We start from the raw sequence: 15,572 nt of genomic DNA, 5'->3' as shown, positions 1-15,572 counted from the left end.
AGGGTTTATTGCATTATTGAATATAAGGCTGTAAATCATGTATTGTCCTTTGATTTAATTGCAGAATAACTGAGAATAATTCTAATTCTTAAGTTGTTGTTTTTTTTTAAATACTTAACACTTTTTTAAAATTTAGGTTATTTCTGCAAGAAAAGGAGAGTTTGAAACTGGATTTGAAAAAGGGGGACAAACAAGAGAACATGCCATGTTAGCAAAAACAGCAGGTGTAAAACATTTAATAGTTCTTATTAATAAAATGGATGATCCAACTGTGAACTGGAGTAACGAAAGGTGAGTGTTTCTATGAAGTAAAAAATATTTTTAAATATTTTCATGTAATTAATTATAGCTGAACTACAAGCTACAGTAGTTTACAGTTAGTGCTGTTTTTTGCCAAAGCCTCATTTGATCCTTGGCTGGAAGGATGGTGGGCCTAAGAATACAAGCATAATCTGCAGAGCAGCTACTGGAAAGTAGATAATTATGTATTTTAACAGTTTGTTGTGTATGTATGTCTAATAAAGCCACAAGCTCTAATATCAATTGAGAGTTAGGAAAACTTTCCAAGTTTCAAGGAATTTAGAGCAAATCAATCTCTCTCTGTCTCACTCACTCACTCCTCTCCCTAGTTAGTTAAATGCAGTTTGCGAGACTTTCATCTACTTCAACAATAATTTGAATAACTCCAGTAACTAAGCTAAGAGGGCATTCAGCAAATTTATGTTAAACTTTCTTTCTTATCCCTCAGCTTGTTTGGGGGGGGCATTAAGCACACGTTGCTAAAGTAGCTGCATGTGGCAAATTGATTGGCAAGTCACTTCCAGTAAACTTGATCAAATCCAGAATATTGATCTAATCAGCAAGTTTTCTTTTGAATTTTTATTGTAATACTCGATTTCAAATAGAAAAATAGAACTTTACTGGAATTTCTTAATTTAGCGTGATTGAGCTGCATGTCAATTTTTAATAGATATGAAGAATGTAAAGAGAAGCTGGTGCCATTTTTGAAGAAAGTTGGCTTCAATCCCAAAAAAGATATTCATTTTATGCCCTGCTCGGGACTGACTGGAGCAAACCTTAAAGAGCAATCGGATTTCTGTCCTTGGTATATGTAAGTAACTTAGTGTTGTTAACATGTTGGGGACATAGTAATAGTTCATTAATAGGCAGTACTACAGTACAGCTAGGTGGAAGTATAGGTTTGTATCTTGTAGTCAGATACAATATGATTGACTAACATATACGTGAGGGAAGACTGTCATTGCAAAGGCAATAGAAAACAATATGACCAAGAAGTAAAGCAGAAGCATTTGAGCACTGTTGAAGAAATTCGCTACAAAAGCACTATTTCTGTTGTATGTTGAGTTAGGTTACCACAGACCATAACAGTATTTTCTTTGCCTTGTGAGGTCTTGAAAGTGCTGTACTGCCACTTGAATTTTCCAGTGATTTCACGTTGGGTGTGTGGCTAGGGTGAAAAAGAGTTTGATGTGAATAGTCTGTATAGAACCTGAATAAGATTGTGAACATGGCTCATAGCCATTTAATGCTATGTTTGCTGATATGGCTCAAGGCAATTAAACCATGTTAATGAAAACCACTCTGAAAACTAGCCTATTATGTTCATGCGCCTGGAACAGATTTAGCATATCTAGCAAGAGTCTCAATGGACTAATGAACTGTTCTAAAAAATGCTTGTAATGTGGTTTTAAAATTAAATGGTGTGAATGTAAGCAGTATAACCACTTTTGATCTGTTAAGGATTTCATTGTTTAGAGGTTAAAGTTATTTCCCTTTGCTGTGTGTGGCTGAAATCCTTTCCTTGATTTGTAATGAATAAGCCATACATTTCGGCTAAACTTTAAACTAAGTGAAATGTTTATTTAAATAAATATTTTTACTCCTTTTAGCGGGTTACCATTTATTCCATATCTGGATAATTTGCCAAACTTCAACCGTTCAGTTGATGGACCAATCAGGCTGCCAATTGTGGATAAATATAAGGTACAAAATGAAACTAGGATTTGAAATTAGTTATGTTACCTTCAAATAGATGGCCCAGTCTTACTTTATTTTCAAAGGATTCCCGTAGTTCTGTCTTAAATGTGGTGGGCATTGTGTCATTTACCTTTTGATATACAGGATTGACTGAAAAGGGTGACATTTGCTTTTAAATATGTTCTTATGCTCACCATTTCATGCTTTAGATGTTTTTCTCATTGGAAAATACTAACTTAGATGCAATAATGCAACATCACTTGATATATCAATTGATGTATCTGCGTTGACTACATTTATGATTAAACAGTAAAACACAGCATTATTTTAAGAAAAATAAGCTTTTAAACAGTATTTCTGTTTTTTACAAAGGATATGGGCACTGTGGTCCTGGGAAAGCTGGAATCAGGCTCTATTTGCAAAGGACAGCAACTTGTGATGATGCCAAACAAGGTATGGCAAGTTTTCACCTTCCATATTTAAGAAGTTTCTAAGGCTATAATCAACTTGGTTTACAGTAAGTAATTTGATCAGAACTAAGAGCTTCCGTATATGACACTGTGTCAAACAGGATTCAGCTTTATATAACTGCCTCTGAAAATATTCCATGTTTTAAAATCATAGGACTGGAAGGGACCTCAAGAGGTCATCAGTCCCCTGCACTCCTGGCAGGACCTAGTATTATCTAGACCATCCCTGACAGGTGTTTGGTGGAAACTTGTAAAATGTATGGGAGAAAACATCAGTGCTTAATATCTTAGTTTAGCAGTTAACTTTTTTTTCTGGATGTTGAGTATGTCTTTGATTTCCTCAGCATTCAAAAGTAGAATTGCACTTCATCGCTAAACTCCAGTAACCCTTGGGTCATCAAATCAGTCTGGCTTATCCATTGGCCTGCTAAACCCAGGGTTGTGAGTTCAATCCTTGAGGGGGCCATTTAGGGATCTGAGGCAAAAATCTATCTGGGGATTGGTCCTGCTTCAAGCAGGGGTGTGGACTAGATGACCTCCTGAGATCCCTTCCAACCCTGGTATTCTATGATTCCCTCTATGATTTGAGCCTTAGTTTGCTTTGCAATAGGTATGTTTGCCTAGTTGAATCCTTTTTCTGCTGGGAGTTAGTCACCGCCTTCCTCGCACACTATATCCGTTTTCAAGTGAGAGTGGAACAAATTCTAAGGATATAAGCTGAGGTATATGTTATTTTTATTGGCTTAAGTAGAGAATTCCTTTACCTTTTCTGTTCCAACAGACTGTCAGTGAAAATTAAGGGTGTCTCAGCATTCATGCCAGAACATAAGATGAATCTCTTGTACGCTGGAAACTGACATTTCTTTATGCAAAATGCATTGTTGCTTAGACTGATTTCCATGTCACCTCTTCTGGAAAATTAGCAGCTGCAAGTTAATAGTATAGGGCATTAAAGATTTAAAAATTGAGATTACAAAGGCGCTAGCTTTGTGTTGCTACCATCTGATGAATAGTATCCAGTAGTGTGATTAAAAGTAGATTCTGTAATCTAGTGTCAAAGGTCTTGAAGGTTGCATCATATTTGTTTTTGACAGTCTGTCTATACCTGAATTAAGATTCCAAGATAAAAAAAAAATTTCCGACACTGTCTCCAAAAGTTATCTTGCATAGTAACCTCTACTCTATTTGATGTCCAGTCCACCTTAATTTAGGGTATGGAGAGCCAGTTAGATCTATATTAGGGCTCAAATTACCAGCATTTGTTCTACTGGTATAGTGACTAAAGAAATGAATCATCACAGCACTGAACAAAATAATTGCTCCTGAAATTTGAGTAAAAGACAAGTTTATCAACATGTAGGGGGAAAGTTCCATAAGGGTTAAATGCATTAGTAACAGAATATTTTTCTTGTTAAAACTTAATTTGTCTATTTTGGTGAAAATTATACCTGGCATTTCTTATTTGCAAGTGGTTTAGAAAATATTGTTTTAAAATACATCTTCCATGGAACTTGCGCAATTATTTCCCCAGGGGGAAAAAGGAAGAAGACTCAACAATTTAAAGAACTAATTTGAGATGCAATTCTCAGATGAGCTTGTACTTTTTGACTTAAGTAGCTATTTCCTTTTCATCACAAAACTGTTTGACACTACTACTACTGACAGACAGACACCCATGTAACTCTGTAGGAGAATTAGTAGGGAGTGCTTGAGAAGTTGCAAATGCCTTTAGCAGGTTACCATAAACATAAAATATGTATATTTCAATAAGTCCTTTTACACTTCAGATGACATGCACTTCTGTTAGTAGTAGTAGTGAGTTAAAACCTTACAAAAGTGAACAGTAGTAACCCTTTTACTCTTTGGGGGCGGGAGGGGTAGGATGAATCTTCCCCCCCCCCCCCCCTTACTCTTTTTCAAATTAATCTAATTCTTCCCCACTGGTCCTTACTGGTGAGTGAAGTCATGAGACCAAAGGACAGACTATGGTGTAAAGGGATGTCAATAAATTAGATTATATGATGTTTTGATTGAGAGTATTCATAAACCTGCATCCTGATTTATATTCATCTGCTTAGGAAGCTCTACAAAAATCTTCTCATATGATCTGTAAACAAAATCACTTCACTCGTTTATTCTGACATATTATTCCTTTTATCAGAGTGCTCAAAGGGTACGTTTTAAAAATGTAACCTTGGCACATACTTGCTTTTCATCTTTTGAATATAAAGTTCTCAATTTAAAACTTGACTGTTGTGGACACGTGGACTAGTTCTGGTTCTAATATTTAAAAAAAATACATATTTAATGTAATACATATTTATAACACCACAGTATACACTCCCCAAAGTGGATGAGACTTACCTCTTGCTTATGATCTCCATAAATGTATGTGCCTTTTGCTGTGAGGAAGCCTTTTGAAACTTGCTCTAGACTAACATTTAAAATACAATGTATGATAATGTTGTATAAATTGGAATATTGGACAGAACAAAAGTGCTAGATTATATTTTAATAACTAAGTGATACCAGGAAATTTCCTTCTCTGCTCAAGTTTTTCATACAATTGTGAATTATAATGCATTATAATAAATATTAGGGCTGTCAAGCAATTAAGCGTTTAAGCGTGCGATTAATCACATTGTTAAAAAATAAAAATATCATTTATTTAAATATTCCAATATATTGATTTCAATATACAGAATATGAAGTGTACAGTGCTCACTTTAAATTTATTTTTATTACAAATATTTGCACTGTAAAAAAAATATATAGTATTTTTCAATTCACCTCATACAAGTACTGTGGTGCAATCTATTTATCATGAAAGTTGAACTTAAAAATGTAGAATTATGTACAAAAAATAACTGCAATCAAAAATTAAAAAAAAATTAAAACTTTAGAGCCTACAAGTCCTCTCAGTCCTACTTCATGTTCAGCCAATCGCTCAAATAATTTTGTTTACGTTTGCAGGAGATAATGCTGCCTGCTTCTTGTTCACAATGTCGCCTGAAACTGAGAACAGGGGTTCACATAGCACTGTTGTAGCCGGTGTCGCAAGGTATTTACATCCCAGATTCATATGTACCTTCGTGCTTCAACCACCATTCCAGAGGACATGCATCCATGTTGATGACTGGTTCTGCTCAATAACCATCCAAAGCAGTGTGGACCGACACATGTTCATTTTCATCATCTGAGTCAAATGCCACCAGCAGAAGGTTGATTTTCTTCTTTGGTTGTTCGGCTTCTTTAGTTTTCGCATCGGAGTGTTGCTCTTTTAAGACTTCTGGAAGCATGCTCCACACCCCGTCCCAATCAGATTTTGGAAGGCACTTCAGATTCTTAAATCTTGGGTTGAGTGCCGTAGCTGTCTTTAGAAATCTCACATTGTACCTTTTTCATGTTTTGTCAAATCTGCAGCGAAAGCGTTCTTAAAATGAACATGTTTTGAGCCCTCATCCAAGACTACTATAACATGAAATATATGGCAGAATGTAGGTAAAATAGAGATCGAGACATACAATTCTCCCCCAAAGAGTTCAGTCACAAATTTAATGCATTATTTTTTTTACAAGCATCATCAGCATGGAAGCATGTCCACTGGAATGGTGGCCAAAGCATGAAGCGGCATATGAATGTTTAGCATATCTGGTACATAGGTACTTGCAATGCTGGCTACAAAAGTGCCATGCGAATCCTGTTCTCACTTTCTGGTGACATTGTAAATAAGAAGTTGGCAGCATTATCTCCCGTAAGTGTGAACTAACTTGTTTGTCTTAGTGATTGGCTGAATGAGAAATAGGACTGAGTGGACTTGTAGGCTCTGAAGTTTTGCACTGTTTTTTGTTTTTTTTTAGTGCAGTCATGTAACAAAAAGAATCTACATTTGTAAATTGCACTTTCATGATTGTACTACAGTACTTGTATGAGGTGAATTGAAAAATACTGTTGTTTTTACAGTGCAAATATTTGTAACAAAAATAATAGTGAGTACTATACATTTTGTATTCAGTGTTGTAATTGAAATCATATATTTGAAAATGTAGAAAAAAATCCACAAATATTTAATAAATTTCAATTGGTATTCTATTGTTTAACAGTGCACTTAAAATTAGTTATTCATGATTAATTTTTTTGAGTTAATTGCATGAGTTAACTGCGATTAATCGACAGCCCTAATAATAATACACCTAGTGCAACATATTTAAACTAATGCAGAGATGTAGCTGACAAACTGTATAGGTCTAATATACTCTTTTGTATTAGTGATTTTTTTTTTTTTTTTGTGAGATGCGTTAAGTAAAACAGAAAACCTGAATCTCGCTTTCTTTAAGCACAACGTGGAAGTTCTTGGAATCCTTTCTGATGATGTAGAAACTGATGCTGTAGCCCCAGGTGAAAACCTGAAGATTAGACTGAAAGGAATTGAAGAGGAGGAGATCCTTCCAGGATTTATACTCTGTGACCCTAATAACCTTTGTCATTCTGGACGCACATTTGATGCCCAGGTACACTAGCTGAAATATAGTTCTGTAATTCCTTGGTTCTTGTATCTAATGATAGTGAGTGACACTAAACAAGGCTACACCATTTGAAATTTGTTAGAAATTTCACAGCTGCTGTAAGACCACTGTGTGATTTCATAAATCTTAATGCAAGATTTAAAATCCTTGCTTAAAAAAGTCATGAGTGAATTGCATTTGTTCTTTGAACAAATGTTCTCTGAATGTGAATATTCTAATTGAAGTTTCAGAAATCCCTAATCTTAAAGCAAAATTCTATTTTCCTTCTTATAGCTCAGTTATTTTTCAGTAAGCATATTTCTGTATTATAAGACATTCAGTCATTGGGGGGAGAGCTAGCTAAGTGGTTTGAGCATTGGCCTGCTAAACCCAGGGTTGTGAGTTCAATCCTTGAGGGGGCCATTTAGGGATCTGGGGCAAAAATCTGTCTGGGGATTAGTCCTGCTCTGAGCAGGGGGTTGGACCAGATGACCTCCTGAGGTCCCTTCCAACCCTGATATTCTATGATTTTGCTGGTCCCCTAACAAGAGTGTGGGGTTGGCCTTTTGCTTCTGAAAAGTTTTATTCAGTGATGTGACGTGCCACGTATATGAAGTTCTAGATAAAAATGTGTAATAGCTAACCCTTAACTGGTTAGTCTCTGCCTCTTTAGAATATAATATGTGAGGAATGCAGTTATATTACACTTCTTATATTACTTTACAGATAGTGATAATTGAGCACAAATCCATCATCTGCCCTGGTTATAATGCGGTGCTGCACATTCATACCTGTATTGAAGAAGTCGAGATAACAGTGAGTTTATATTAATGCTTTAAGTTTAACTTAAAGTATTCAGGTCATAGCAGGAACTTTTTATTCAATTGTTTGTACAGAAAATAGTACAACAGGTCTCCAGTCCAGATTGGACCCTTGTGCACTAACACAACATAGCAAATAATAAGCATCATGTATACATGTTATGAACACTTTGGGAGCTCTGAATGCTACTGTTTGTTCAAACTTGATATCATAAAAGGACATGGTCCACTATCACACTTTGGTCTGAATATCTTCCTAAAACTACCAAAAAAAAGGGGGGGGGGGATATCTTTCTCCCTTTTTCAATTTGTTTACTTGTGGATTTGACAGCATTTTGTATGTCAGTTGCACTATATTCCAAGTATAGTCCATTTGTGTAGTTTTTCCCGCAGTAACAAGGGAGAGGGGTATTTGCAGAAAAAATTTATTGTAAAATCATAGAAGTTGGTGGGGGTGAGTGTCTCATGAGCAAGTGTTAGGTAAACCACTGTTACCTTTTCAAAATTGACTAAATTTCAAGTAGACAGTAGTTTTAAAGAGGCTTGGTGAATACTGATGCTTTATTTCTGAAGGGAAAATATAATTGTCAATGAACTGTGTTTTGCTAACATTTAAAACTTCTCATTCTTGTGCAGGCCTTAATCTGCTTGGTAGACAAAAAATCAGGAGAAAAAAGTAAGACACGACCACGTTTTGTGAAACAAGATCAAGTATGCATTGCCCGTTTAAGGACAGCAGGAACCATCTGCCTTGAGACATTCAAAGAGTTCCCTCAGATGGGTCGTTTTACCTTAAGAGATGAGGGTAAGAGTACTTGTGCAACTATTAAAGTTTGTTTCTGTGTATATATACACCATCTTATTACACTTAGAATAAGAAATCTCAAACACTGAAATGAGAAATTGGAAATGGAAATACTAGCTGTCCCTTTTCTAACTGCAGTACTTAGTAGAAAATTCTCTGTAGAAGAATGTTCCTTATTCTTCCTGCTGCAAAATAGATATGCCATTGTACAGTATATGGAGAGGAGACAATAGGGCTGCTGCTAATAACAGAAATGCATTCACAAGTATTGCATACTAAAGATACAGTAACTCCTCACTTAACATTGTCCCGTTGTTACGTTGCTGATCAATTAGAAAACATGCTCATTTAAAGTTGCACAATGCTCCCTTATAATGTTGTTTGGCAGCCCCTGCTTTGTCCACTGCTTGCAAAGAGCAGCCCGTTGGAGCTAGCTGGTGGGGGCTTGGAACCAAGGTGGACTGGCAATCCCCCTATGAGCTCCCCTAAGTTCACTGTGCAGCAGGCTATCAATTTCTGGGCAGTTCAGCTGTCCCTCCCTCCCACTGCCGTGTGCTGTTCCTGCCCTCTGCCTTAGAGCTGCTCCCGGGAGCCTCCTGCTTGCTGTGCAGAAAAGTTAAAGAATACAGGACGTTTCTCAAGATCTGAGGCCCAATTTGGGAGACTAATAATATTGTGACAGGTTTCAGAGTGGTAGCCATGTTAGTCTGTATCAGCAAAAAGAACGAGGAGTATTTGTGGCACCTTAGAGACTAACAAATTTATTTGAGCATAAGCTTTCGTGGGCTAAAACCCACTTCATCGGATGCATGCAGTGGAAAATACAGTAGGAAGATCTATATATACACAGAGGACATGAAAAAATGGATGTTGCCATACTAACTATAACGAGAGTAATCAGTTAAGGTGGGTTGTTATCAGTAGGAGAAGAAAAAACTTTTCTAGTGATAATCAGGATGGCCCATTTCCAACAGTTGACAAGAAGGTGTGTAACAGTAGAGAGGGAAAAAATTAGCATGGGGAAATAGGTTTTACTTTGTGTAATGACCCATCCCCTCCCAGTCTTTATTCAAGCCTAATTTAATGTCCAGTTTGCAAATTAATTCTAATTCAAGTCCTTAAGTCTGAATTTTCAAAGCTGAGAAAAGGATGTGTGCAGCACGAAGGGTCCATCCATTTTCTATATGTCTCAGATGCTTATGGACATACAAAGAGTTGGCTGTTAGTACAGATCCCCATTCTTCCTATTTACTTGCCGTGTATTCTCATCAGACTGGTTGAATATGCTGTTGCTCAGCTTTTTATAAAAGCAGCCACTTATAAAATGTAATGATAGGCAGGAAAATGTGGTCTCTTAAAATGTCAGCATTTCTGGATGTATTAGCTTTTTCTGGAATAATGCCCTTGTCAGGAGTTGACTGCATCTTAGTTGAAAAGTAAATGGTTTCCCGAGAGTTTCTCTCATCTTCCACATTTTTCTCAGTTGAAAAGGAAAACAGACTGTTCTGAAATCATAACACTTTCTAGCTGATAGCACTTGGCGTCACTTCAAAAAATGGACTTGAAAGCATGATTTCCATTCTATTTAATCACTGGTGAGCAAAAAAGGCAGGTTCATACTAGAGTTCTGAGATTCCACCATCTTCCCAAACTGTTGAAATAGCCATGTACTGCCCGTAGCTTCAGCTTTAGTTTATGCCAGATCCCTACTGTTCACTAACCCGGTCAGCATGATTCTGTTTGGCTCTTAATCGCTACTCAATATATCCCTTGTAATCCATTGTTGTTTCATGATGAGCTACCCAAGTTAACAGCTTTAGATTCTAATAGTCAAGAGAATCAAACCGAGGAACATGAATCCTGGGTCTTGTAAGTGAGGCATAATATTTAGGGCTGTTGATTTAATCACAGTTAACTCACACGATTAATTCAAAAAAATTAATCATGATTAATTGCAGTTTTAATCACACTGTTAAACAATAGAATACCAATTGAAATTTATTAAATATTTTGGATGTTTTTCTACATTTTCAAATATATTGATTTCAATTACAACACAGAATACAAAGTGTACAGTACTCTATTATTTTTGTTACAAATATTTGCACTGTAAAAATGATAAAAGAAATAGTATTTTTCAGTTCACCTCATACAAGTATTGTAATGCAATCTCTTTATTGTGAAAGCGCAACTTAAAAATTTAGATTATTTTTGTTCCATAACTGCACTCAAAAACAAAACTTTAGAGCCTACAAGTTCACTCAGTCCTATCTCTTGTTCAGCCAATCGCTAAGACAAACAAGTTTGTTTATATGTGCAGGACATAATGTTGCCCACATCTTATTTACAGTGTCACCTGAAAGTGAGAACAGGCATTCACAATGCACTGTTGTAACTGGCGTCACAAGATATTTACGTGCCAGATATGCTAAACATTTGTATGCCCCTTCATGCTTTGGCCACATTCCAAAGGACATGCTTCCATACTGGTGATGCTCGTTTAAAAAAACATGTTAATTAAATTTGACTGAACTTATTGGGGAGAATTGTATGTCTCCTGCTCTGTGTTTTGCCTGCATTCTGCCATATATTTCATGTTATAGCAATCTTGGATGATGACCCAGCACATGTGGTTCATTTTAAGAACACTTTCACTGCAAATTTGACAAAAGACAAAGAAGGTACCAATGTAAGATTTCTAAAGATAGCTATGGCACTCGACCCAAGATTTAAAAACCTGAAGTGCCTTCCAAAATCTGTTCGGGACAGGGTGTAGAGCATGCTTTCAGAAGTCTTAAAGGAGCAACACTCCAATGCGGAAACTACAGAACCTGAACCACCAAAAAAGAAAATCAAACTTCCGCTTCTGGCATTTGACTCAGATGATGAAAGTGAACATGAGTTGGTCCTCACTGCTTTGGATTGTTATCGAGCAGAACCCATTAGCATGGACGCATGTCCTCTGGAATGGTGGTTGAAGCATGAAGGGACATATGAATCTTTAGCGCATCTGGCATGTAAATATCTTGCAACCCCAGCTACAACAGTGCCATGCGAACGCCCGTTCTCACTTTCAAGTGATATTATGAACAAGAAGCAGGCAGCATTATCTCCTGCACATGTAAACAAACTTGTCTGAGCGATTGGCTGAATAAGAAGTAGGACTGAGTAGACTTGTAGGCTCTTAAATTTTTACATTGTTTTTTATTTTTGAATGCAGTTATTTTTTGTACATAATTCTACATTTGTAAGTTCAACTTTTAAGATAATACAAGTACGGTAGTGAAATCTAAGTGAATTGAAAATTACTATTTTTTTTTACAGTGCAAATATTTGTAATTAAAAAAAAAAGTACTGTACACGTGGTATTCTGTATTGTAATTGAAATCAATATATTTGAAAATGTGAAAATATCCAAAAATATTTATATAAAAAGTATTCTATTATTTAACAGCACAATTAATCACAATTAATTTTTTTAAGCGTGATTAATCACGATTAATTTGTTAAGTGTGATTAGTTTTTTTTAAGCGCTTGACAGCCCTAATAATATTCTGCAAACTTTGCTGGAATCAGACACTAAAAAGTAGTTCCCTTTTCCCCCACCCAGTTGTTGGCACAGAAAAACTAGTGCATCAAACACCTGCACAAAAAATTTCTCATGACATCTCCGTCAAGTAAAAATGACTTATGATCACATTATTTAAATACATTTAGCAGGTGTTTCTAGTGAAGCAGATAGCAGGAGCTCATTGATACTGCAGCTGCTAGTTGAACTTCAAACAAGAAGGAAAAAATGGTATTCCCAAATAACTTTTCACTAACCTGACAAAACATGCCTTATGGTCACAAAATATTATGACTTGAGGCAATCTTTGTTTTGCCATTCATTCTAGACTTCTGGCTATATGCATCCATAACAAAACTTATGGAATTACCTCCTGAAATAACATGCTTTTGCTCTTTAAGAGCTGTCCCTTATTGATTACTTAAATTCTTACATTTTAGGACAAGGGAATACATGGAACTTGCAGGAATGGTGTCTTCAACCTGTACAAGTTGGAATAGCATAACTTAAAGCACTTATGATGAAGCCTCTCTTAGCAAGCAAAAATTCAGATGAATGTAGAACAATCTCACTCTTTGTATCTACATTGATTTCTCCTGTGAGAGAGTGGCACTTTTGCTCCCATCAACACACTATTGTACTCTTGTCATGAAAAGTAATTTTCTCTAATATATAATTATCTGTGACACCATGAGGAATCTATGTTTTAGAAGCTTTGACACTTCTAGATATAAGTGCATTGTTCACCAATAAAGACCTAACACAAGCATCTTTCTCCTTGGTTTAGGTAAGACCATTGCAATTGGAAAAGTTCTGAAACTGGTTCCAGAGAAGGACTAAGCATTTTTCTTGATGACCCTGCACAATACTGTGAGGAAGATTGACTCTGCAAAAGCCTACTTCACACCGCCTTCTTATTTTCTGCCCATTGATAAACTTCTCCCCATATTTTGCAAAGACAAATTTCACAGCCAAGGTCCACATTATGTCAGCTTTCTCATATTGAGAGCTCTGCTATGCCACTGTTGAATTTCCCAAAAAGAGGTTTTTTTTCTCCCAAATTCTGCTTCCTTGCAAAGATTCGGCAATAGCTTTGTAAGTGATGTGGACATAATTGCCTTTAATTATGAAAATACAAAGGATTTTTAATGTTTAATTTCCCCTGGCATATTAAGACATCTTTTTTTCCAGGCAGATCACTCAGTGTGTGAGTGTGTGTACACATGTTACAAAGACAACTACCATGTTAATAAACTATTCAATTTGAAATCCTTTTTGGTATTGGAATTGCTTTTGAATAATGTTTTTTATCTGGATGTAACACTGTTGCATTAGCTTTTTAACTTTCCAAGTATTCTAAATGTTTGATTACTTGGAGTTTTCTAAACTCCTCAGCGGCTCTCTTCCTCCCCCTCTCCCCTCCTCCTCACCCCTCCCCGTTTTAAATGAGGTTCTTAGACAATTGACCAAGTTTGTATAAAAGGAATTCGTTTTGCCCCATCCTAATAGTGTTTAATGCATTCTTTAAATTAAATACCTTTTTGCAAATGTGGCACTACTTTATTAGCTTTATGTTGGTTTATATCTACAGCAAACCTAAGTTGACTTAACATAATTTCTTAGACACAGTAAGTTGATTTTGAATGCTAGAATTACATACTGTCTTTATAAAAAGTACAGCATAATCAAATTCTTACCTTCAGAAAATGCTAACAACCAGTAAATCAATGGAAGTTGCAAAAACATGGTAATTGTGGCAATAATGCCTATATTGGTATTTATGAGTTAGATTTTGTCTGAAAACTGGGCCAGTTAAAAAAGTGCCAGTTCTACAAGTCACTTAGTTCATTCTCTGTTAGAAGGCTGGATAATCCTTACTGTTTTAAAGACCTGTCTGAACTGAGGGGAGGGACTATTTAAGACCCTAAGTGTTTGCACATATTGAAATTTAGCAGGTGCAGAATCAAGTACAGTCTGTAAATTATTGCATATCAAGCCAATTTAAGCTTGTGTAGACTGGTAAAGAGCTTTCTTGAGAAAGTAAAGCCATAAGCAGTTTAAAATTAAGCTTTCTCAATACAACTTGAAGGAGCTAAATATATTAAAACCCTACGTAGTTGTAGGTAAAAGTGGACTATCTCCTGTTGCCATCCTGGTTCGAATGAAGTGAAAGAGGGTGAATGGGAAATAAGAGAAATACATATTAATGGAAATTTCCATTATTAGTTTAAAAGGTTAACTTCAGAGCTTCTTCAGAATACTTTTCCTTTAAATTAAATATTTTGCAATTGTAAAATTAAATAGTGGTGAGCCCTTGCCTTCCCCAGAAGCTGACAGTCACATGACTGTTTCAGTTTACAGAACTCAAAATTTTAAAGAGTTTTATCCTTCTTGTTTCTTTGTAACTGTGGAATTCCCATTCATTTCACTTAAGGCTACATTGTATGGACAGCGCAAGTTATTGTCCTTCAGTTTCATATGATTACACTTGTAGCTACCGTAATGCATGAAATTTAAATAAATTTTATTAAGTCTGCAAATCTCTGAGCTTTTATTTTTCTGGGAAATCTGAGAGCTTTAGACAAAATATAAACAAACACCTTCCCTTCCCCCCTCCCTCCCACAACTAAGTGAACAAAAGCAAACTACAGACACTTGGATCTTAAACTGGCATAAAAATTAGTCAAGGAAATTCTTGCAAAGCTCTGTTTTTCTGGTTTGACTGAAAATTCTAAAGTACATAAATTGGCTCCCAAAATGTTTATGCTTTTGAAATTTTCTCCTTTATTAAAACTGTCTTTGGGGAGTGACAGTTCAGGGAGGACCTAATGTAAAGTTGTTTTTTTTATTTAAAGCATTGAAATGCAACTGAAGCACTAAATATCTGAATTATCACTTTTGAGCAAACTTATAAGGACTTAAATTGATTAGTTTGATCATGGATTGAAAACAGATTCATCACTGAAACCTGAAAATCAACTGATGGATGGAAATGTAACAGGTACATGGAACTGTCAAGGATTTCTATAATACACTAGATTTACGATGGAATATATTTGAATCCTATTTACATAAATCCAATTAAAACTGCCTTGGTATGTTAAGGGAAACTGAATTAAGATGGAAGTGCATTAACAATATGTTGAAAGGTAGGTTGTAGATCTTGTTAAAGCAATACAAAATTTTTATAAGGTTGTAAGGTGTTCTGTTTGAATATTTTACAACCTTTAAGCATATTAATAGCAAAATGCAAAGCAAAAGTATAGGGTATTTGGTTTCATTTTTAGATATAAGAGCTAAATATGTCTATATACCTTTATCCTATTTTGATCATTGACTTTTTTTGAATCTTCCTCAAATTGCGTAAGTTTAATGTACTCCATTAAATCTTCGCACCACATTGTT

At 35.6% G+C, this 15,572-nt stretch overlaps 1 protein-coding gene across 4 annotated transcripts in view; it reads left to right on the top strand.

Annotated features, from left to right (window-relative positions):
- The window catches only part of GSPT1 (G1 to S phase transition 1), a 39,620-nt gene extending 24,048 nt beyond the window's left edge, over window positions 1-15,572 (top strand). For all 4 annotated transcript variants that reach the window (XM_034783021.1, XM_034783020.1, XM_034783019.1 and 1 more), the window contains 8 exons: window positions 137-291; window positions 971-1,111; window positions 1,911-2,004; window positions 2,371-2,451; window positions 6,806-6,979; window positions 7,700-7,789; window positions 8,431-8,599; window positions 12,955-15,572. In XM_034783021.1, coding sequence (XP_034638912.1) covers window positions 137-291; window positions 971-1,111; window positions 1,911-2,004; window positions 2,371-2,451; window positions 6,806-6,979; window positions 7,700-7,789; window positions 8,431-8,599; window positions 12,955-13,007 — 957 coding nt within the window. In that variant the 3' untranslated portion in view covers window positions 13,008-15,572. The remainder of the gene's footprint in view (window positions 1-136; window positions 292-970; window positions 1,112-1,910; window positions 2,005-2,370; window positions 2,452-6,805; window positions 6,980-7,699; window positions 7,790-8,430; window positions 8,600-12,954) is intronic.

The sequence above is a fragment of the Trachemys scripta genome, chromosome 10 (genome assembly GCF_013100865.1).
Source record: "Trachemys scripta elegans isolate TJP31775 chromosome 10, CAS_Tse_1.0, whole genome shotgun sequence".
Classification (NCBI taxonomy): Eukaryota; Metazoa; Chordata; order Testudines; family Emydidae; genus Trachemys; species Trachemys scripta.
The sequence above is the reverse complement of the archived record's forward strand: the minus strand, read 5'-3'. Positions and strand labels throughout refer to the sequence as shown.